General features: G+C 38.8%; 2 protein-coding genes across 3 annotated transcripts in view; both read right to left on the reverse strand.

Annotated features, from left to right (window-relative positions):
- Positions 1–8,699: 8,699 nt before the first annotated feature.
- epm2a (EPM2A glucan phosphatase, laforin) lies at positions 8,700–17,971 on the reverse strand. Of its 2 annotated transcripts, XR_005707318.1 has the most exons (5): positions 17,543–17,971; positions 16,331–16,505; positions 11,904–12,148; positions 9,664–10,774; positions 9,304–9,326 (listed from the first exon to the last, which is right to left on the reverse strand). XR_005707318.1 is itself a non-coding variant. In XM_040125155.1 (4 exons), the coding sequence occupies exons 1-4, from the start codon at positions 17,787–17,789 to the stop codon at positions 10,491–10,493; spliced, it is 951 nt and encodes a 316-aa protein (XP_039981089.1). In that variant the 5' UTR covers positions 17,790–17,971; the 3' UTR covers positions 8,700–10,490. The 2 variants fall into 2 exon arrangements, 1 of the variants encoding a protein (XP_039981089.1); XM_040125155.1 differs by having other exon boundaries at positions 8,700–10,774.
- A 6,056-nt stretch (positions 17,972–24,027) lies between these two features.
- si:dkey-17e16.9 (hydroperoxide isomerase ALOXE3) overlaps positions 24,028–24,764 on the reverse strand; it is a 7,638-nt gene continuing 6,901 nt past the window's right edge. The window contains exons 13-14 of the mRNA XM_040125153.1: positions 24,349–24,519; positions 24,028–24,207 (exon numbers count right to left, since the gene is read on the reverse strand). Of these exons, the coding sequence (XP_039981087.1) occupies positions 24,028–24,207; positions 24,349–24,519 (351 nt within the window). The remainder of the gene's footprint in view (positions 24,208–24,348; positions 24,520–24,764) is intronic.

Raw genomic sequence — 24,764 nt, forward strand, 5'->3', positions numbered from 1 at the left:
GGTCCAGGGTACTGGCAGCCGTATGTCTGCTCATCCCTACACACACAAGACCTTCCTGTTAATGATGTTCGTATTCATCATCCAAAAACAAAGAATGAACTTGTAATGGTATCCACAGCACCAGAGGTTTTCTTCTTTTCGACTCCCAGCTCTGCTAAACAAGAAAAAGCTCCATAGAGCAATTTTGGGTTTCTTTTTAGGATGGTGTTGCCAAACACGGACAGAGAAATAAACCTACTCCAATTGTCCATCAGCCAGCGTGGTATTAGGTTGAAATAGAGAAAATCACATTAGGTCCAAAGATGACCATTAGCTGGTGGGCAATCTAAATTTGCTTCCTGTTGTGTTGAGTGAGTCATTTTCTGGTTAGTGCCCTAATACTATATAAATGATAATATGAGCATCATCAGTTTTTAGCACAGTGAATACCGCGACTGCGTGTTATACATTTGCATAAAATGCTACTTACTAATGCCCCCTTGTAAATGCTTATTTTGACGGTCTGTTCAACTCAGAGACCTTCTTTAAATAATTAGAGACGACTAATTAAGCAGACTGTTTTTCCATCATCTTCTTCATGTTAATACAGACTCTATAACTATCCACAGTGGTGAAAAGAGGTCAGAGGCTGTGAGGGTGTGTGTGTGTGTGTGTGTGTGTGTGTGTGTGTGTGTGTGTGTGTGTGTGTGTGTGTGTGTGTGTGTGTGTGTGTGTGTGTGTGTGTTGGACTCACTGCTCTGTAGTAAATGTTATCTGTTCTGGCAGGGAGTCCATGTCAAATAGTGTGAGGGTGAGGAGGGTGACGAAGCAGGTTAGAGTCACACTCTGTCCTCTGTCAACCCTTTTCAGGTCACCCTTTTGCCCCCTAGATGCCTGCTGGGTCTCTGTGATCATGGACGAGTCAAGCACACTGCTCCATCAGATGGGATCAGGCCAACCATGTTGGATCTGCTTTCCTTAGTGGAATTGCAGCCCCTTCTAGGATTAGTAATTGGAAAAGGACATTCTTGGACATGGTTTCGTTAGAGCTGTCATCTCAGAAAGCTCTCTGTTTTAAAGTCTCAGATAAAACGTCAGAAGAAGTGTGTGTTAGATTAAGATGATTGTATTACAAAGATTCCTAAAATGAATAGAGTTGTGACTGAAATCAAGTGTAATGATCTTGTTGTTCTAGTACCAAATGTCAATATGTGCTGTTACACTGCATTGACCAAGTTGTTGGTACCACAACAAAAGTTAGAGAAGATGTGAGTGAGGTACACAAAGTAGAAAAACCATCAAAACTTCCAGGGCATGCATTGATTTAAGCAAATGCGATCCTTCTGATTTAGATTCTTATTGTCAAAGCACAATTCATCTTTATGCAGGGGGTGTTTCCATTGTCAGGCGGAGGACGGTATTTACAAACAAACAAAAGTTAATGTTCAAATATTCAGAGTAAACCACTGATACATATCACATGGCAGCCTTTCCGCTGCAGAGTCATGCACAAATGATGGACATGTCTTTCATTGGATCATTTAGTGCTCATTGATCTCATGATTACCATGTTAACTGAGTTGTCAGCTTTGGCATCTGGCATCACAAATTTAGGCAGGGGGAAAGAAACTAGGGAGGCAGGCCCACTTTTCATGCATGGCCACACAATCTCTACTCTCTTAAGGCTAGCTGGCTTAATTATGTGCTAAAACGTCTTCAAAACGACCTCCTTTCACAAAGTAATGTATACCTGTCTGGTCTTGTTTAGTTCGAGTGCGATGACAAATTTGAACAAAAACAGATTGTACAGATACACACAAACAGCACACATACATTTCTGGTGGAGAGATGGGAGATCTAATATCTGTGTGTCAGTTCGCCGCTGCTGTTTACTGCAAAACCATATGATAGATTAGTGGATCAGGAGACAATTTACAAAAATGAACTGAAAGAAAAAGCATTAGACATGATTTGGAGAGCGCAGACATCTGAGTGATTGTTTTGTCAAATTATCGTGCCTGTCCACCTTCAAACTCAAAGACAAACAGTTTTCAGTTTTACCACCACCAGCAATTTAATGATACTATTTTAGCTGGCTCAGGTTCATTATGCTGTAAATCTGCAGGGCAGCATTGGGAAAAAAAAGCACATCATCTTTCTTCCTTTGCACCATAAATCATTTAGGCAAAAATAGTTTCAGGGGTTCCAATTTTGATTAATATTCTAATCAAAACGCTTTAAGCTTGATTAGAACACAAAAGCAATGCAGGTATGATATTGGTTAAATAAATCGAAACCCACAAAATTTGAGGTGCTACTTTATCACTTATTTTTTTTAGTTCGTTGGAGTGTGCTTTAATGCACTACTAAGGACCATTTTGAAAATTGTCCTTGCCCACAACAATAACATAACTTAAACAACCATATAAAGCCGTAAAAATGTTTGCTTTCATGGACAGCGAATAGAAGTTTGTAGTTAATGAGCCAAATCATACCAGACCCCTGTTATGGCTATTTAATAATGCTGCATTTGTCCTTGTAAAAAGTAAAACAAGGACTATTAAACCTTTGGTCAATTTAAGCCAAATTCATTAGACTTGGTAATTTCTCACGATTAACAAATATATATTGAATCAGTGAGACTATAGTCAGCTAGTTAGTGACATTAGTTTCCAGCTAACAATCAGCGACCGATCTTAACCTCCCAAAAATAAGTATGGCACTTCTTCAAATGTTTCCTTCGTCCTCTGTGTGACCAAAAAATCTTAACCCAATTTCTTATGTCAGAAACGAGATATAGAGGGAGTGCAATACGGAGTCCAGTCAGGGCTGTGTGCATAGACCCAGCGCAGAGCTCCAGGTAATAGATGGAATTTATTGATTTGGTATGTAGCTCTATTAGCCGAGTCCAAGGTCACTGAACCTAGTGTCTACTTCTGAAGTGTTGTCAGTCTGTGCTGAGCATGATAAATGACATTCTATCCATATAGACCTGCAGAATTTGATACATGATAGTAACATTTCTTGACAGTATACATAAGGACACCAGTATTTTGATAAGGGCTTGTGCACAACACGCAACCCTTACACTGTCATGCTTTTCCCGGGGACACACAGTTACTCTCAGTATTCACTGTGGCACAACAGCTTTGTTATCCCCCCTGTTCATATCAGAGTCTGTCCTGCTGAAAATGATCAATTGCAGTGGCAATGTGGAAGATGGTGAGAACAACAGAGGTATTGACGGCAAGAAATGGATTCCACAGTGAAGTTGCACAGTGACTAGCTTTGGTGGGGACTTGTCAAAGCAAATGATTTACCTCATCCATTTGTCATTTTCCCTTACCCAGCACTCTTCCTTTCACTGTGATGAACAGTAATGTGCTCAAATTGAGTTCAGTGCTTGATTATCTTAAATTGAGGCAATCATTAAAACCACCAACAATCATTTATATTGCATGGAGTTGTGTCTTGAAATTCAAAATCTCTTTGCAGTCTAGCAGCATTGGACAACAGTCCGGTGCCATTATTTTAAATAACTTAAGACATGCATGTAATGAGAACATAAGCGATCTTTGCGTGACGAAGATTACTCTTTTCAACACTCACACACTTAGGCTCACAGCTCACATTTATCAGCCAGGGTCTTTAAATCTAGAAAAGAAACCTTCCAAACACTGAAACAGGAATTTTAAATACAACCATTCAATTCATCCATAGAGACGGTTTTTGACATCAATTACTCTTATTAAGAGAAATCTGAAAGAGACTGTTCAGCCGAGCTGATTGAAAAACTACACCATTAAAGAAATTAATTATGAAGCAGACAGATAATTTTTTGGGTGAGGCCACTGTTCACAGTCTGACAGACACAGCAAACGAATATAGAATCTATGTGTAATAATGTTTCAAATCAGTAACCGCAAATTAAAAAACAAAACAGCAGTTTTTGTATAATGTTGTCGTTTGCTTTGTAGCGTGAAACTCAAACACCCATATACTCATGCTCTGTGGATCACTGATGTCAAATGTCCAAGTTAAGACATACAGTATGTGAATAGCTAATGTGTGACAAACAAAATGTCCTGTTTTTGCACCTTTTTTAGAGAGAGATTTGTGGTATAATGTATCTGTAAAAAAAGAAATACATAATGGAGAGGGCAACATAGTGTCCTTCGCCCCAATGTCAGTAAGGTTCTTGTTTTTTTTTGTTTTTGTTTTTTATTTATTTTTTTCTTTTTTTAAAAGAGAGTGCGCCCGGAGTAAAGGTAAAAGTCCACCACCTGATTAGGAAATGAATTGGGTGCATAATTTTTTTTGCAGCAGTGAACAATTTTCAGATTGTGTGCACACAGTCAGCCTGAGAAATGTCAAGTCTGCACATATCAGGCTAGATATTATTGAATATCAGTAGGGCACTGCCCCTAGCCCCTTGTGGAACGGCTCAGACTGATGATAATACATTAAAGTTCGGCTGGCCTATAGACCAGCTTAGCAGATGTTGGCTGCTCGGATAATCCCTCCAATTGGCTCTGGTGGATGTTTTGACGGCTCCCTCTCCTTGACTCTGTACTTTTGAGTTACCACTTTTGAATCATTATAGATCAACATAAGTGAAACTAATGCTGACCATATTCCAGACTTCACTACTGTCAGAGTCTATACAGAATTTATGTCTATCAAGCATTGTCTGGAGTAGTACGTGCCATATTTTGGCATGGCACAGACATAAAAAAAAAAAAAAAAAGCCATCCAGCCTCAGCAGTTTGTCCACATCTTGCGATCTCAGATTTATTTATTATTTAATAATGTTACACTGCAGGCTTCTGGATTTGTCGACATTCTTCATAGTTAGATGTTCATGAACTGCATTTATAAACCTCCCTCCTGTCGTCCGACAAGATGGGCTGCTTTAGCAAGCTACTGAAACATACATGGTAGAATAAGCCTTTAAATGTGGAGCTATAGCCAGGACTCTACAGTCAGTATCTGACAGGGTGACTGGAGTTCTGCCCTGGAGCGTCAAAGTAAGGGAAATGTCTTCATTGCTGGATTTTTCTTAAGCGCATAGTGAGCCCAGACTATGCAAATGACATGGCTGGACTTGGAATCTATTAAATAAATTGGCCAAGGGTGCCCAGACTGACACTGGGCATTTAAATAATTTCTGACTCTCTCAATGTGTGGCTTGTGGGATTGTCTGCGCAGGTGAAGAAGCTTTGCCACTGTGATGAATGACTGCCTAGTGCACACTGGTCAAGCTAATAGAACTTGCATGGAAGATGAATAGTAGTTGCTTCAAAGCGCAGAGTTCATGCTCGAAGTATTATGTGTCTTGGAAGACTAAAGGCGTGTTGGACAAAATACAATTAACTCTCCAAAGCTTAAATAGACTGGCTGGCTGTTTTTAGATAATAACATCTAATAGAGAAAGCAAACAGATAAAGTCTTCTTGTGAGAGTCCCTTACTGACTTTAAATAGCTCTGCTCATCTATCTCACAGATATGCAAAATAAAGCAGAAGGATGTTTAATGAGCCTTTGCAAGATGTGGACTGAATGTCTGGCTTGTTACCGAAAACCACTTTGTTACCAAACTTTTGGATGAAATGAGACAATGGTTGAGGATAAATATAGCCATAGAATACAAAGTATTCATCGTTACACAGCAGACATCACACAGTTTGACTTCTGTTGTATACTTGCACTTTAAGTGTCTGTACTGCATCTGCATAGTGCATGTGTGTCTGTTTGCTATCTCTGCAACAGATAAATCATGTCATATCCCATATCAAATTTAAAGGGATTTTGATTCTGGCAACGGTATCGGCTGCACACACAGTTGTATGTTGTGAAGACTGTAATACTTGCAAACACGAGAGGTTGAGGAGCACCAACTGTTCAGGAGGCAACACAGTTACACCATGTGGCACCCTCTTCACATTATAACAAAATCCGAATCCACGATCTGGTGTTTTTTTTTGCTTAATTTAAAGTTCATATGCAAATGTCACAAGGACCCAGGACTCAGCTAACTGATTGTAACTATACTAATGTACATGATTATGTGTCTGAATTAAGTTGAATTTGATTGGCAGCAATGTATAGCAAAGCCAGCAGTCACATGGAGCAGGGTACAACATGAACAGCTAGGTTAGACTACATATAGTAATCAGTCATAGCTGTATGCACTGCAGGCATGCATTTCACATTTAATTGTTCCTAACTCACAACAGCTTAACATTTGTTTATTGATACAAAATAACATTAAGGGGCCAATTTCACGCTGTTGGAGGGTACATATTTTTAATGATGATATGTAGGGCTAGGTGGTAAAACAATGCATTTGTATCAGGCATCTTCTTCACAATCACTCTATTAGGCCAAAGCAATAGGTTTACATAGCTGATATCTGCAACCTGTGCTGACGTGACTGGAACAAACCTCTCCACCATGTGGAAAGGTACCATCCGGTACCATCCCACCAAGTATATGTAAAGCCAGAGTCTGCAATCCAAGACTGCCGGCACTGACACAGGCACCCATGCTTGCAAACAATAAGCCTCTCGTGGTAACGTTAATTCAAACCGCAGCAGTCGCTCGTGTCTGCCTTTTCAAGCGATACCCCATATGATAGTCGCTCAAAAAGTTTATTTTAGTAGAGTGAGTCCATTTTTATTGCCTCTGCCAAGGAAGTTAAGTTTTCACCTGTGTCTGCTTGTTGGTTTGTTTTGAGTGTTTGTCAGCAGGATTAAGCAATAAGTACTGAACTGAATTGCAGCAAACTTGTTGGAGGGATGGGCCTTGGGCCAGGGAAGAACCATTTAAATTTTGGTACCGATCCAGGAATTCTTTTTTTTATCACTTTCCTTAACATTCCTAGATAGGGCATTTTTCAACATTTCGTCAGGCCTAAGCAGATTAATACACTCTACTGAGTGCCATTCTAGTTTTAGTTATGTGGGACATAAAAGTAAATGTAGCTCCCAGTAGCAGTGTGCAATACCCAATGTGTTTAGTTTAACATGTTGATCTTTTGTGTGATGTATATGTAAAAGCATCGTTGCTTTGTCCTTGTTTAGGCGTAAATATTACACCATATGGCTGTGGAGAGTATCAAGTTATTGATTCAAAAATAAATTAGAGTTTAGAAACTTAATAAAACTTTATTTGATTTATTTAGAATTCAATCCTAAACTTAAAATTAAAATGTACCAGGTGGATTTTTCTTATAAACAAACAAAAGATATATTTACATTCAGTGTTACTCACCAAAACTTATCCTTTCTAAATCACTTATCCTTGAGCTCTAACAAACATGTTGAATCCATTTCCTTTCTAATTAATTGAATGAAACGTATATCACAGTAATTATATCAATCTACATGAAAAAAAATGTAGCCATAATATTTTTGACTTCCAGGTCTAATGACATGGGCCCAGGTTTCCTTGTGATTTTATTTTCCAGCAGTTGCATGTCTCAGGTCAATGTGACAATAAGTGGATCAGCCTACAGTCTATAGTATCCTCCTGCTAGGGATGTGTGGGCTGTTCAGGCTACTTGCCATCCTTGATACAGTAACCTCTATGATTTATACTGCTAACAATGATTGGATACAATCTTCACAGCTGGCGAGATTTGCCATTTCAGCCTTTTTGTTGATGTTTTTTGGCAGTAAATTCTGGGCAAAGCTTTGGTATTTTGTCTTCCTCTTTTTTTGTTGTCTCTGTGTTGTGTCACTGTCACGAACTTGTACTGATTGGTACTGAATTCACCACCTGAAACAGACTCTAATGCTAATAAGAAACGTCATGGCATTTGGGCCTGTTTAAATACACTAAACATCATAATGTGTGGGATTTAAGATTCATTTTGATTAACATCCCTACCATGACTTAAGCAGTTTAATGGCTGAAATCATTAATTTATTATAACTTTAATCTCAGTTCAGTAGGTCAGTATATTTTGTTTCTCCCTAATATTTTGTTTGCTTAATGCAAATGAAAAAGGATTGCAATATTTCACTATGTAAAATGAAATTCAGTACTGCATTCTTTGGACCAATACAAGGTTATGGTAATCTTTAACATTGTTTTAGTAAAGTTAATATAATCTGCTTCACATCGTTTACTTTCTTACTGTATGTTGATCGTTTGGCTACTTTCTATACAGGATATGAATACTGAGGATTCCACTAAAAATGTCTGTTACTGACAGAATATCTCTTGCTGTTACCCTGGTCAGTCTCAGTTGATGGATCAATACAGGGGAAAAGGAAAGATGTTGAAACAAATTTATATAATGGGTCTGTGATGCTTTAAATCAACAGAATGAATGTGTCCGTTATGATAATCTCAGAATTTTGTAATGATTTCTTTTTAACTCCTTTGTATGTTATCATTTATAGAGAACTCTAGTTGTGTGTCTTTATGAGCAATAGGCCTCCCAGGCTCTAAATCTTTTTCTTTCCTGGGAGAGTTTCCACTGTTCCTTGTCTTACCTCAAGGTGTGTTCAAGGACAGAATCTAGAAACGGCCAATGAGTTACCGTGTGTGCTGGCTATAAATACACTTTAATACAGATGTATCAGTTATGATTGAATGCTAGAGACAGGACCGGATTTTCTGGTATTGTATAGTGTGGTTTCTTTCCTCCTATTGCCCAATAAAATTAAACTCAAAAGATATCAACACTTTATTTATTATTTTTCCTTTATTCATACCCAGCCTTGTACAGAAAATTCCACCCCACCATAGAGGATGCAGCAGAAGAAATAAATATAAGTTGATGGCTTGCAGGGACACTGCAAGCCAAAACAGTGGGCAAAACACAAATACATAGTGTATTTTTGCATCGCATTCTGGATTAAATGGAACTCCAGAGATGTTTGTGGAACATCTTCCACACCATATAAAGCTGTCTCTCTGACAGTTGAAAATGCTCCCTAATATCTACTCTAATTTAGATGCAAGGATCTGGGGTAAATGGTGCAGGTGACTGACAGATCCTGGAAATGATGTGGACTACAAATACTTTATAACATCAAACACTGACAACAACCTACTGGAATAAGTGCAACATGTTTACCTATTACATTTGCATCCATTAAGTGACAAACCCCAACAGCCACACACATACAGTAAGGCATAGACAGGCATAATTTTTTTCAAACCTGTACACATTCTGCTTTTTATTCAGAAAATGAAATGCATGTCACATATTCCCTATTGAGTTTTTATGAGTATTTTTAGGAAGGTTTAGAAATCCACGATGATTCCCTTTTCGCTAGCACATAGGCCAACTCAATCAACCCACCCTCATAAGGTGCTGTCTTCTGCAGGAGCTCACTGAAAAGTAATGAGAAGCTATAAGACTTGTGCTTGAGAAGAACAACCCTCCCTATTCTCTAATCCACAACTCTCTTAAATCAGGGACAGGTAACAAAAATGTTGTATCTTAAAAAAAATGCAATATCTCCTGAATAAGAGTCTAGGCAGAAGTTCAAAACTGACAACAAACAGTATTCCAATAATGTCTTATTATGTCAGGCAGGGATGTGTTTTTTGTTATTTAGGAGATGGGTCGGAATAGCATCCTTCGGATAAATAAATAAAGATGAAATGCAATCAAGCTCTCCGAGAGGTTGGGCGGAGCTGTACTCTTTGTTTTCTGGGAGCAAAATACCTTTTTGACAGAGATGGAGAGGCATTGCCGTTTTAATAACTGATTGGTTGCTTTGGCAAGGACGGCCATTTTCATGCAGCATTAAGACTTCTCTCCGGAAAAAAAAGACAATTTTCCCCTATGAAATAAAAAAGGGAATTCTCTTAAATAATACACAATCATGCAATAACAACCGTGGAAAGAGAAAGAGAGTTTATATTTTTGACCTACTTCTCTCTCACCTCGAAATGAGAAATCTCTTGTATAGTGATATTTGCTTTGTTTTGCTCTGTGTCCCTCTCAATTGTTGCTGTTCAACACATCAGCTAAAAGTTGTCTTCTCAAAATGTCAACTCTATTTATTGATTATTACAAAAAGGGGCTAAAAAATTATATTTCCAAACACCCCTGCGGGCATTTACTGAAAACTACTAATAGTGTCCTCAGCTGACTCAAGTGCATAGTTTGCAACTCTATGTGCTAAATGGCAGAGAGTAATTCCTGAAGTTAAAGCTAACACATCAAAGTAGGATTAATGTCTTTTAGCATCTGTGCTGGCAGCCAGTAGACCTCTCTCCAGATACTTCAGCATCAACAAGATTTTGAAAGCCACTCAGCGGAAGTGGGTCATTTACGTACATTTAAGTAGCTGTAACTAAAAAGAAATTAATTTTCTTGCAACAGTTTTTCATCATCTGGCACCTTTCAAGCTGACTATACATATATATGTTTTTTTTTTTTTCACACAAGTCAGGAACCATTTTAGTTTCCAGAAATCCAGTACAGTACAGTTCTCCATAACTGTAAATTTCTTCTTCAATTCTGAAGACTTCAGCACAATGACACTGTCATGTCTCGGGGTAAGAGACGGATGGTCGCAGTTGTCCAAACTTCCGGATGAAGTCTGCCTGAGCCTGGACTAAAGCCTCCTCATCTATGTACACTGCTGGCCTCCTGGCTGCAACAAAGTACTGCACCTTCCTCAGGCTCCAGCCGAGGATGTACATTAACAGGCCACACAGAGCAGCCGTCGACCTGCCTACTCCAGCGTTACAGTGAACATAGACAGTGTGACCACTCTCCAAGAGACCATGAAGCAAGAATACAGCCTGGGGAAGCATCCTGATACGACCTGTATAAGGAGAGAGTAACACCCAGTACACTTAAAGGAGTGATTTCAGTGATTTCCCAAAACAGCTGGGTATTGTAGTTTCTACCAAACATTATGGTTCATTTTTGGTGGACTAATTCCAGCTGTGGATTTATACACATTTGGTGCTCCACTGAGTATTTACAGAACCAGGAAGATACATGTGGGATTGACTCAGAGTTAAGAAACATGTCGCCTAATGCAATGATTTAGCTCCTTAATGTGTTTTTAATAGTTTTTGGTCAAAAATGGAGGCACAGAGGAATGATGTATCACGCTTTGGATACTCAGACGATACAATACGAGACGATTTTTGTTTTTTCATGGGATTTGTTGACATTAAGAAAAATATAGAATATCACAACACTTGCCCTTTAACATACTGTGACCTGTATGGATTAACTTGGATATTTACCACTTTGCATCACCCTTTTGAGAAGAAACTTAAATATACCTTAAATGACTCTCAGTCACTGTTTAAGTAGTTGTTTGCCTCAAACCATACCCATGCATACTTAAAATGTACATTTATCACAATCCTTGTGTGGGTTGCTGGATTCCATAGGAAAATACTATACTGTTAGGAATGAACTAAGTATCAAGAGGTGGGTCACACCAAAGATTATCTTGTGTAATTCTGAATTTTCTTTGCCTTAATTCAATGTAGAAGCGTACTGTAAATAGCACATATTTTGTGACTAACACAATGCATGAGATACTGTACTTTATGAATAATTCTTAATGTTCTCGGTAAAAGAAACCTTGGAGGGTGATTTGTGTTCATCGTTGGCTGTAATTTCATCAATCACAGATCCTTTTGAGGTGTATTTCTCACATTCATCTAGCTCTGGAAACTGTTGATAAAAAATTAATCCTTGCTGATTTTCTGACCTTAGAAATGTTTGAATGAAACTCATTGAGCTTTCTGAAAAAACAGCACAGTGAAGGTTGGCATTATGACTGAGTGTAGAGCTTCAACCGTGTGCACTGCCAAACTGTCTTTCAGTAAGACATCGAGTCAGTAACAGCCCAAAGCTGTGTCTCTTCCCTCGATCTGACTTAACTAAATACTGTTATTATTAATGAATATATGCCACAAAATTCTTCTTACCCTCAGTGCTCATGTCAGATGTTGGTATCCACACATACACCAGGCCACAGTCCTTGTACAAATGCATCATGGTCTCCGGGGTCATGGCTTCCTCAGGGTTGCGTCTGCAGCCATAGGAGTTGTTCACCACATCCCACTCTGTCTGGAAGTTCATCACCGCAGTAATGCCCAACTCATGCTTCATCTTGATCGTCACATGTTCTACCTGTCGAGGGCAGCTGCCCAGCCAAATACGTGGTAGCACCCTGGGGGCAACAAACGCATGAATCATTTACTTTTATGTTTAAGTCCTAATTATACAATATGTTACACGTTGAAATTTGTCGTGAGGTCTAGGCAATGACTGACAAGCCACTAAGAAATTTGTAGGATAATGTAAAGGTGAATATTATTAGATTACACAGGATTGGAATGGATCTACCATTCAAAAGCAAGATTTAAAAACTTGAGATAATGTAGAAAGGATAAGTTGCTTTTTTGAAAAGTGTTTTACAGACAGATCAGAAGAAAGTTGATCATAGCAGATCGCTAATAAGCAAAAGGTTTATCTGTTTTTCTTTTATCCTACATTCCTCCCTCTCTCACTCATACCAATGATGGTATGATACCAATATGATGCCAATGATACCTCTTGTCCCTCTAGTTTTCTTCCTGACAACTATGGTCTGAGGAATACTACATTCAGTGCCCGTTAGCCTGCATAAAGTCAACAACCAGAGGAGGTGACACATAAAAGGATGAAAAGATGCTGTTAATCTGTGATGTTCAAGTGTTGCACTGCAGTGAAAGTCTCTAGTCCTGACTGGCTGTTACCAGAGGACCTCTGTTTTGTACATAAATATATCTACAAAACAGCTTTGTTGTAGGTGAATCAAATGTCCTTTTTTGTCACTGAAGAATTATACACCTCTTTTTCTTACTCTCATAGTCACTATATGTATCAAGAGGTCTATATAATTATATCAAAAGATTTAACTCTACAAGTTCTGCGAGAACACTTTTCTTATTATCCCTTATATTACTGGCAATTTGAATTTTTCAGTCTATTACAATAAAATGAAAATATAAGAAATATTCATGCTAGTAGATGGTTTTATTATTTTAAATTGTCTTTTCATACACTGCATAATTTAACCAAACAATGCAGGATTATATGTTAATTTTTGAGGATTTAATTTAAGGATGTCTGTTTTGTCTGTTTCTAGTGTTTACTTGCTCCAAGATGATTTTAAAAATTGACAAAATCTCCACATGTTGAAATACCCCATTTGTTCAGTTCAGCAGTAATAAAAACTCATTACAAAAATTACTATATAACCCTTAGGCCTCTTCTTCTCTGACTATGAGCACAAGAGATGAGGCACCAGCTAAATAGTGAGCTTAAGTCTCTTTGAATCATATAATGCTTCAATACAGAGGTGACTCAGAATCATACATGGGACTACACAGATGCAAGGTCTGAGAGATTAATTTAAAAAGCTTTTAATTGGCAAGATATGAGGGCACAGTCCTTCCTACTGAACACAGGTCCTTGACTCAAGCCTTGTAAGGTCTTCGGACACAAATTAAAACCTGATGGCAGCAGCCAAGCCGGCTCATTTTTATGCAAGTTATATGCTCACTGCTTCAGGGATCTGTGGTTAATTTCTGCTGTGCCTGGTATACCATGGCACTGTGTATATGCCCGTGAAAGGGAAGGCATGCATGGGTAGTTGTGTGTGTGTGTGTGTGTGTGTGTGTGTGTGTGTGTGTGTGTGTGACTATTTGCTATCATAAGTTTAGGCTCATTATACAGATTTTATTCAAATATGAACATGCATCCTCCAAACCATCCCTTTTTTTCTTGCAGCTAACCTCAGAGATTTAGAAAATTACACCAAGCCCTCCAATCCTTTCTGTCACTACTTCTCAGGCTTCAATATTGCTTTGACTTCAAAATTCTAAATGTCATAAATGTGTGTTTATATTGTAAGAAGCAACTGTAAAACATGGTGGTGGACTGTGTGGTGTTTTTGGTTTTAATTTTTTTTTTGGGGGGGGGGGGGGGGGTTCCTTTTAACTACTGATAACTGACCAAAGTCATACGTTCATCCTCTGGGCACCATGGATATATGTACCTAATATCTCAGCAATACACTCAATACTTGTGGATACATTCACTAAAAACCACAAATGTCATCCTCACGGTGGCTCTAGAGGAAAAGTCAGGGGGATAACCAAAGTCAGTTGGAATCGTCCTCTGGGCACCATGAATGTCTGTACAAAATCTGATGGCCATCCATGTCAACAGTTGTTGAGATATTTCAGTCTGGACCAAAGTGGTGGACGGACGGACAGACTGACTGACTGACTGACTGACTGCTCAATGGACATTGGCATTTCCAGAGCCATACTGCTAGCGTGGCTAAAGATTGTAGCAAACGATTCAGAGATGAGCAAGGAGAGTTTGCTTTCCTAGATGAAGGAAAGCGAATGGAAAAAGGCAAAACACACTCACAGCATGAGACATTGAAAGGATGCTGAAATCGTGCTGGAGTCTCATAACCTACAAAAACTTGCAGAATAAATGCCAGGCAAGGTGCAAAAAGGGTTTAAGGTAACAGTGCACATGCAAACCACTGATTTTCAGCAACTTCTTTGACAGATTTATTTACATTTATCTGTGATAAATAATGAAAAAACAGAGTATCTGGTAAGGATCCCACTTGGAATTCTGTAATAAAAGTTTAGCCCTATTTTGACTGGAAGTCACTGAGATGTTATGAGCTGACACGAACAACTCACTACCTTTCTCTAATAACCTTATGGATAAGAAGGAGATTAAAAAAAAACATACCAAGGAGTCCCACAAAGGCTGCTCCGTAACTCTCAGTCACTTAGGCAAAATGAGCCAGTCACTGTATGATTTGCCTTAAAAATAAAGACGAATGACCTCTATATTCCACTGAGATCGCCAACAAGGTTGAGGAGGTAATAACACAACTGCTAGTGGTCAGCTTTTTCGAAGAAAAATCATTTGCAAAAGTGACAGGCAATGATTATAACTAAATGGCAGAGAACAAGGTTAAAAAGCAAAGGAGTGAAAAGGCATTATAGGGTGACCGAGGCTTTGTCTGCCCTGTAACCTCCATCATAAAAGGGCAGTATGACATGACTGCCCTGCCCTCTTTGCAGGACACTGAAGTGCCGCAGAAGCATTTTCTCTTCAGTCTTAGATTTAGTATCAGGACAAAGCAAAATTCAAGCTTGCACTGAGAACATAGATTAATGCACAAGCCTTACTAAGGAAGATTGGTTATGTTTGAAAACTGTAAGGAAGATAAGAAAAGGGGAGCTGATTTGATCCTTACAGTTCAGCATGGAAAGTTACTAACCCCAGGGGACCTCATTAATTTTTTAGCATTATTAAATTTTCACATCAGATTTCACATCACAAAGGCATAAAACTTTCAAGTACCACATTTCATTGGACCACTGTATTTACTTCAGGATTCACAAAGTTTACTTTGGCAATTCAGGAGCTAAAGGCTTTTTTTCACTTGAACCTGCAGATGTGAGGCAAAGAATATATGAATGTCCAAATGACTGAAAATGACAACAGAAAACCTTTAAAGCAATAGTTCAGGATTGTGGGATCTCTGTTTTTATTTGCTTACTTGCCGAGAGTTAGTTGAGAAGATAAACATGAAGTTTCCTTCAATAGCTAGTTAGCTTAGCTTAGAATAAAGGCACAGGGGTAACGCCGCCAGCCTGGCTCTGTACCAAAATAACAAAATCCACCTACCAGCACCTCAAAACCTCACTAATTGACAAGATATATCTTGTTTGTTTAATCCATACTAAAGCCGAAGTTTAGAAGTGACAAATTGCGGTTTTACAGGATGTAATGAGCCAGACTATTTCTTGGCTGGGCGAAGTCACATAATGGGACTTCATTGTTCATAAATGTTGATTTTATAGAATGGGATGAAGTACAGAGACTGTGCAGGACTCTAAGGGGGTGTCATGTTTCACTCATCCAGATGATGGGCTGTGAAAAACGATAAAAATATACTATCAAAAATATCAAAGTCTGCCAGTTTGTTTTCTGTCTTAGTTTACCCACCTAGCATAAATCCTCTTTTTTACTCGGGGTCAGAGGTAAAGCTCAACAACAACAACAACAATTAAAAAAAAAAAAAACACCCTGAATTTCTAATGCTGGCATGCATCTTTCTAAAGTACACCTCGGTAGTTTGCATTCATGTTGCAAGACTGACTTCAAATAAAATGCCACCGATGCCCCCTACCTGTAACACTAATGTCAGGCTGCCAACTTACCAACACCGTGATTTCAGTATCTTTAGCTGAAACGGTGACATGCTTCACTCGTCACACCCACAGCATTCCCCATAAACAACAAGCAGAGAAGGCTTTTGTTGTATTACCTGGAAAAATGTATGGCCTTCTGACCAGCCACACCGAAGTAAAAGTTGGTGGTGTGTTTCATCTCATCTGTGTGTCCTGTTTCCTCTATCCAGTGACCAATCGGGTGGCAGTACACTCCGTCAACAATGTTCCTCTCATCATATGAACACCACCTGTCGTGGCTTGGACCGCTACCTGGTGAACAAGAAGACAAGCATTGTGCAAGTTAGTGAACAAATACCCATTTTAGCATGTTTTGGTACACAGAGTAGTCATAAAGATGTTTTAGAAGGATGTCTCTCCTAGGAAAAAAAAAAAAAAAAAGTCAGATGTGGCCTGCATTTTTCTTTGAAGGACACAATGTAATGTGTTATGTTGCATTAAACGGTAAACAGCTGTTCAATCCTCAAGTAAAGAAGGAAAAAATGTCTCTGCTGCTAATAAGAACCAGTGGTGGAGAGTAGCAAAGTAGGGTACATTTACTTTTTGAGGTATTTACAATCGTCTTGAGTATTTACATTTTCTGCCACATAAAGCTTTAACTACACAAGAATTCAGAGGGAAATATTGCACTTCCACCTCATTCATCCAGCAGGGACAGTATCTAGTTACTCAACTGGTTACCCTGCAGATTAATTAAATAGAAAACATATAAGCAGCATAATTATATCTTTATAAAATATGCTGTGTTTTTATAAGCAAACCAACCATATATAAAGTAAAAAAGTAGCTCCACCTCAACCAGCTCCAGCATTAAAATGCTGCTGAGATGTTACAGAATCAATTATAATAAAAATCCAGCAATATAAATAATAATATAACACTCTGAAAGTGGCCATTTTGCATTCTGAGTCCTTTCTCTGATGAAATTTGTAGGATAATACCTTTGCATAATTTTGAGTGCAGGACTTTTACTTGTAATATGTTTACACTGTGGAATTGCTACTTTTATTAAACCCCCCATCACAAAAGCACCACTATTTGAGTATTCAGGTAGAGTGAGACCATGGAGCCAGTGATCATGTAGTGGATGACAAGTGTCCCTTTACTGCCATCGTGCGGCAGTAAGGATAAATTACGCTATGCATCAAACATGGCGGAGCTGCTTTCGTCTCTTGCCTGAAATTCTTCCGTCGATGGGAATTACATGAAACCCGCCTGACGTCTCCTAATGCACTATCCTTACGTACGCTGATCAGTGGGATACGCAAGACTGCAACGTTGCCGTGTACCTTCCCAGATATAAGTGCCCCCGAGTCTCTTGACGAACTTGAACCACAGGGTGTCTCTGAAAGGCTCCGCCAGCGGCACGTCGCCGGTCCACAGACTCGGTTCATGGGGCGACAGGAGCGTCTGCGAGGGTTTCATCTGAACCGCCCTGCCGGGGTCCCAGTGGCCCATTTCCGCACGCGAACCCAACACGAAGACCTCAACGTCCGAAGACTCCGGCGTGAGAATGACGCCGAATCTGAATAGCATTGCTGCAGTCTCGACTAACAGTCCTCGGTTGTTTAGCACGGCAGCTTGGGTTATTATAGCCTGTATTATAGCACGTGTTATTATATATAGCAGGGCCGTGTGGCCGGTGTGGTGTAGACTAAAAATAATCGGGTCTCGGATCTTGTTTGGACTGGTGTAGTTTACCGCAAAGAGGGGGAAGAAAGAGGGACGTCCCATTCTGTCACATTTACAGGGCACCATACATAAGACAAATTAGAGTGTCTCATAAAAAAAAAAAAAAATATATATATATATATATATATATATGTGTGTGTGTGTGTGTGTGTGTGTGTGTGTGTGTGTGTGTGTGTGTGTGTGTCTGGAAGTAACAAATTGACTCACTGTTCAGATGGCCTCCTATTTGAATCCAAATGCACGCACACCTGACACAAAGTCTCTAAACAAGCTTGTTTTGTAAAGTAATTCAGTATAAAAACTCTTTAGCCAGCTGCGACACGCTGGATATTCAACCCCCCCCCCCAGCCTCCTTGCGCTGGCTCTCAGTGTGTTTTAGAATTGATTTTAAGATCTTACTGTTGACTTTTAGGGCTCTTCGTGGCCTCTCTCCCTGCTGTGTATCTGACCTCCTAGTTCCAAACGAGCCAGTATGTAGCTTGAGATCGTTGGGTAGGGGTCTTTCAGAGGCGTGGGTGAAAACTACAGGTGACGGAGCATTCGCAGTCAGAGCCCCGAAGCTATGGAACGAGTTGCCTGAGGAAATAGTTCAGTAGAATCAGTGACCTCTTTTAAATTTCTTCCTAAAATATACTTTCATTGAAGAGCTGCTTCTGATTTTACTTGATTTTTATTGACTGCCCTTTTGCTGGCAACACTTTTCTTATTATTCTATCGGAAACTGGTTTCAGGATCTGCTTGTTTTGAAGTTGTTGCCCTGTGTGAAGCACTTTGTAACGTGGGCTTAGAAAAGTGTTCTATAAATAAAGATTATTATTATTATTATTATAGCTCCCTCCAACTTTTTTCCTCTCTATTGCTTGTTCCTAATATTTATTTATCTATTTATTATCTGTGTGTAATTTAGTATAATACATTTCTCCTAAATTGATATGTTAAAGTGTAAAATTATTTTGTACTGTATAATATGTTGACATCCCCAAAAAAGATATGTTAAGATACAAAGTTATGGAGTGTCCTGGGGGCCTAGAGGTTTAAGGTTCTCAATCGCACCATCAGTGGTTCAAGTTCAACCGGCGCCCTGTATTGCATACATTCCTCATCTCTTTCCCCTTAATTCCTGTCTCCTCTCTACTATTAACTCCCCAATAAGAACATAAAATACCTCAAAAATCATTCATTACAAAGCCGGATCATCAGTTCAGGTCCAGGAAATAGAAAAAAAAGTGAACCAGCTCTATGATCTCTGCTGTGTAATTATACCTCGTAGAGGGGATTAATCATTGGGGCGCTGCCAAGAGTGGCAATTGTATAAACCCCTGCCAGAAAGTGAGTGGTGATGCAACTGGCATCAGTTTTCTTGGTTCAAGTAGAAAAACAGACAAGCGGTCATGTGCAGTAGGTATTCCATCCATCTTCTTTTGGTCATAATGGAATATATCGCTCTTCTGTATGGGAAGGAAAGGCAGAAGAAAGAACTGTTTAAGGCATTAAGAGGTAGCACCTATTTGTAATAAACCAAGGAATTACTATTTAGCGACTTTCCAGTGAGATATAAGTACAGGCTTTAAATGTACAAATCGTCTCTCAAAGAAAAGATTATCACCCATTTAAAGCCACTCTTCTTTCATACTTCCATTTTCTCCTGCAGAGAGCAGCCCTTTTCCACGAACAGCTTCGCCATTACCTCTGTGACTGGAAATATTTGGGAAGCTCTGAGCAGCGGCTCTGATCACATTGGGGTGGATCTGTTCAGAAACTGGGATCCATAAAAATCATCTTCCTTCCGTGGCCCTGTAACATACTCTGGAAGAAAAGCAATTGGCAAATATGATGTATAATGTCTAAAATGTTTTTCATTGTTCAGGTTTGAATTATATCATCGTCATTTAACTAAAAACAAGATTGTTTGTCCTAAAAGATGTTTACATTGTATAAAAACATGTCTTTTACCTATGAGGGACAGCATCTCTTATTTAACGACGGAAAGAAAAGGTGAAGCTAATCTTTAAAATAAATATAATTCAACATTGCTAGCACATTTTATTTATTTAAGATTACATTGTGTCATTGACATTTGAGATGGAATGCAGTCAAAACCTTCACAAGGGATGCTTTGTGGCTTTGCAGTTTTTTTTATTTCATTGCTGAATCTTTTTTAACAGAACATATTTCAAGTCTGTAAATATTTCGAGGTATAATCATACTTAGAATAAACTTGCCAAATATAATTTTTTTGGAAAATATTCTATCATTAGACAACTTTTTATCGAGTTTACATCACCTTACAATGGCAAATAGATTCTAGAGCTGACAAAAAAGTTAATAATTCAAAACAATTTCCACAGGACTGAATATGTGGTTTCCCCCTACTAATAAATATGTTATATTTAAAATTGATTACAGATAACTTATTGCTGAGTCCATTTTATTGCTTAGGCCCATGTTTGCCTTTTCTCTCTGTGGGAAAATAAACTTTAGTAAGGTGTTAAGTAAACAATTTCTCTTACCATGGACTGAATAAAAAAATAACTTCAGCATTTTACTAAGCAAACCTATCCAGAAAACTCAGTAAAACGGTTTGAAAGATACCCCACAAAGGTTTGTCACATCTTGGATGCATCGTTTTTTGATAATGTAGCAGCATGTTGTTTTTTAGTTATATAGTGGAGGCAGAACTGATCTGCAAGCAGAAATAATGGGTCATTGGTTTTAGCCCATGTACTGGAACTAACTGATTAGTTTGAACTTTGAAAGTCAACTAACCCAACCTACTTGCTGTAGGCTTGCTGTTCAGATATACAATAATTCATTTTTTCCAGTTCCCCAGAGTGCTAAACTGTATAATAATTAGCTTTGTAAGTTCAGACAATAAAGGTAGAGTTTTATGAACTAAACACGGTTGGAATAATTTCTGATTGGGCTGTTAGATCACTTGTCAGTGATCTATAAAAAACTGTTTAAGGTGATGAAAGTGTGTCTGCCAAATCCTTATATGCAGTCACCTATTAGTTTGAAACTATGACAATGACATTCCTGTTGTGAGTTAAGCAGCAAAACTGGAAAACTGGACTTCAGCTAGGAGCACAGACAGATTATTGAAACTGTGTTGATGAGGGGTAGTACTTGAGCCATAATCTACCATCTAAAAAATCACACAAATGAACAAAGTTAGCTAAAAACACTGTGGAATTTCCCCGTATAAGTTTCTGAGGCCAAAACTGCAGCTCTAAGTACATAATGTACTGCATACTTACTGGCACAAGCTCTTTTTGCCGGTGGTCAATCAACAGGGGATGGTCCTCCTCAAAATCTTTCATGGCTGAGAGGTGAAAAGAATGTAACAGCAGTCAAATTAATGTTTAAAAGTAATAACTGCCATAAAAAACAAACAAAAAAAGTGTTAAAAGAAGTAATATCCATAAATACTAATATTAATTATCTATAATAAATTAATTGGAGAATTTGAAGCAGACGTCTCCCTCCTCTCAGCTCCACCAGCTCTCCCCTGGAGAGCCATTTGTAACAGGGGAAGAGAATGGCATCTCCTTCTGGCGTCGTCACCGCTATGGTGGAACAGTACCACTCATCTTCCGAGTGAACAAAATAGGGATCTTTCTCCACCTTGACCAGCAGAAGTTTCCCTAGAGACAAACTAGTTCTCATGGTGTAGGTCCCCGTCTGGAATTGAGGATCAATATAAATAGTACAATGAAGTAAGTTCAACGTGTTGAAAAGGGCATTTTATTTGTGTCATTTGTGTATGGTGGAACCAAGCACCTGAAATATACACAAACACCAATCAGAAGCTCCTAGGACCCATCCAGTTTTACTTCCCAAATGACCATTGGTGATACAGTCCAACTGTAAGGTCATGTATTTCGCTTTGCTCTGATCTGAACATGAGTTGCTACGCGAGGTGTCAGGTCTGGCTGCTTCTCTTGAGATTGCTCAGCTGTACAAATTGCAACGTGGCAATGTTGAAGATTTCAGTCCTGGATTTAGTCGCTGACACCTGTAGTTACGGGTAGTAACATAAAATGTGGTTTAATACTACAGGTTACAGAATTCTGGTGGCAGCAAAAACAAACTTGTCATTTTAGTTGGAGCTCAGGCAGTAATTGGCCTTTTTCCATCGTTCTGTGAGCAACTGGGATCTCATTTTATGGTGCACACGGCATGAGTCAGCAAACAGCGGGGCGCAGTGAAAGGAGTTGGTTACCTCGCTGAGAAGTTGAGAAGTGTGCAGCCTGTCGCCTGCAGCTCTTCATCTAACAGCTCAGTGTGGCTATGCTTCTTGTTCCATCACTCCCTGCAATATTTCAAACTGATCCGCTGTCCAAAGATGCCCAAAATGACCGTTGTCTTGTTTTGTAGACGCATTTTTGACTAGCCTACTTCATAATAAAAGTCAACTCGTCTTTCGCCAGTTAAATGTTTTTAATGTGAATCTGCCTCAGTAGGAATTTTCGGTTTGCATTAGGAGTAACTTAATGTAACTTTTTTTCTGGAAATGTCGCCACAGACACCCAGTTTGTAATACTGCAGATATGTAAATATTGCAATACCTTTTCAACAGTAGGCTCACTCACTCATTTCGTTACCTCACTTGGCAATAGATAGTGACTTAATAGACGTATATTTAAATGAATATTTTCGATATTATCTCTTCAAGGTAATTCACATTTTCATTCAGTCTCTTTGGTGAAATGGATAGATGTTTGACTATAAGCACAATAAGTGTTGCCAGGTTTCTTTCACAAATATGGAAAGGATGATGGTCAAAAACAGCATGAAAAAAAAAACTTAAAATAACTTAAAAATTCCTCGAATAGATCCCTCGAAAAGATTTCCTCCTCTGACTTGCTTTCATTGCCTAACCCACCTAACCTAAAATCATTATTTTCAATCTGCATATGGATCTGCTCATTTTGTTTCGTGCCCCTTTACTGTACCCAGTAGTTATCCAGTATTTACAAAATAAGATATATTCTGCTCCGTTCCTTTAAGTTCAAGTCAGTCTCGCCTACAGAGTAGCTGCAAGCATGACACCCACCCACCTAAATTCCAACATTCAGCTTTGTGAAACATCTCATTGACTACTATCACAAAATGAATGAAGACTAGTCCTACAGCCATTGCGAGGCAGGAAATCTCAATCCAGATTCTTCTCATATGTGGTCCCTCTGTGGTTTTAGCTTTGTTTTACAAAAACAACTGATTTGCTTGTGAGTTACTAATGAACTACACATAATAAAGTAGTGTTTTCACTAAATACATTCTTTTTTACTCTCACTCAAGTTATATTGACTTCTACATCTCTAATAAGTATGCAACACATGTCGAATCATTGGTTCACATTTTTAATTTGAACTGCAAACAAAGCAAACAAAGAGTCCTCGGTAAATCAAAGTTCATACTGGTGAAGCTTGTCCCCGCACAAGTACATAAGCAGTCATACATCATCATATATACTTCTACATTTTGTATAAACATCATGAAAAGGTAAAAAGAAATTAAATACATAGAAGACATGCACTTTTAACATTTCAGTTAGCTCCTAACAGCACTGGCAAACAGAAAATAGGCTACCGTGTTCTTGGTCTTCTGTGCAGGTAAATGCTGAGGAACCTAGTTTCTTGCGAGATCATTTCATCAAAGCCAGTTTCATGTCTTATAATATGGAGTACCGAGCGGTTACATTTCAGCGCATTATGTCATCCTTTATCAGCAGATGTTTGCTGTTTTGCACAGTGGCCCAATTGATACAGATCATGAATCCAAGCTTAAGCATTTGCTGCCAAACTGCTCTTTTATGTAACTGTATTTCTCAACATAGGTCTACGTGATACATAATTCAAACAAAGATACGGGTACCCAACCGTAGCCCCACTTAACATGATAGAACCAAAAGATATTATTCTTCACCCAACATGAAACCACCCAATAACTGTCACTACCACTTCACTTACTGTATGTTACCAAATTCAAAGTTTAATGCACCTCAGAATGCAAGATATGTCAAAAAGGGACGGATGTGGTGACTGAAACCGAAAGATAAGAATGGTTTCTTCTGGGTTACTTAGATAGTTATACTGTTCTCTATCTGAGTAGGGTTCAGATATGTATAGGGTACTTGAAGCTCTGAGTTTCTTTCTGTAATTACTTCACTGAGAAAGGACAGCTCTGCTTGAAATGCCTTAATCATCTGCTTTGGCGCAGGCTCATCGAACTGTTCTTCAGGGTATGTACCCAAGGGAATCTGTCAAAATGACAAAAACAAAACAGTAAATCCGACTGACACGGCACTTTGTGTGTGGCGCAATTTCTTAATGCACTTTGGCAATTTGGATGGGTTATAATGAGCTTTGTTTATTTGTGTTTTCATCAACACTAAACTTACCACATCAGTGTACTGGTCTGAAAGTACCCACAACATTGCTACAATGCTGACTGACTGTCCAACATTTGGGAGGGTCTCCAAAATTGTCTTCATGCTTGACTGCCCCTTAGTGGTCGGAGGAGGTTTGCACAGGAGGAGTGAGCTATTAGGCACCCAGGAGCAGTAGTCAAACTAGAGGATGAGAGAAACTTCAATATGTATCACTTTTTATGTTTGTAATTGTTAAAGCCTCCCTACACTCAAAAATGTGTTTTGATTGTTGCTCACTTGGATGTTTGACCGTCACGGTGCAGAATGATGAGCATGACACAAAAATTTGTTTTCATGTTAAGAAGTTACTCTGTGCTCATCTTAAAACTGAGTCTATGTGTGCGTACGAGCTTGATTTTGTGACAGCACAGCTGGTTTGGTCAGAA

This window comes from Xiphias gladius, chromosome 4 (genome assembly GCF_016859285.1).
Source record: "Xiphias gladius isolate SHS-SW01 ecotype Sanya breed wild chromosome 4, ASM1685928v1, whole genome shotgun sequence".
NCBI classification, from domain to species: Eukaryota; Metazoa; Chordata; class Actinopteri; order Istiophoriformes; family Xiphiidae; genus Xiphias; species Xiphias gladius.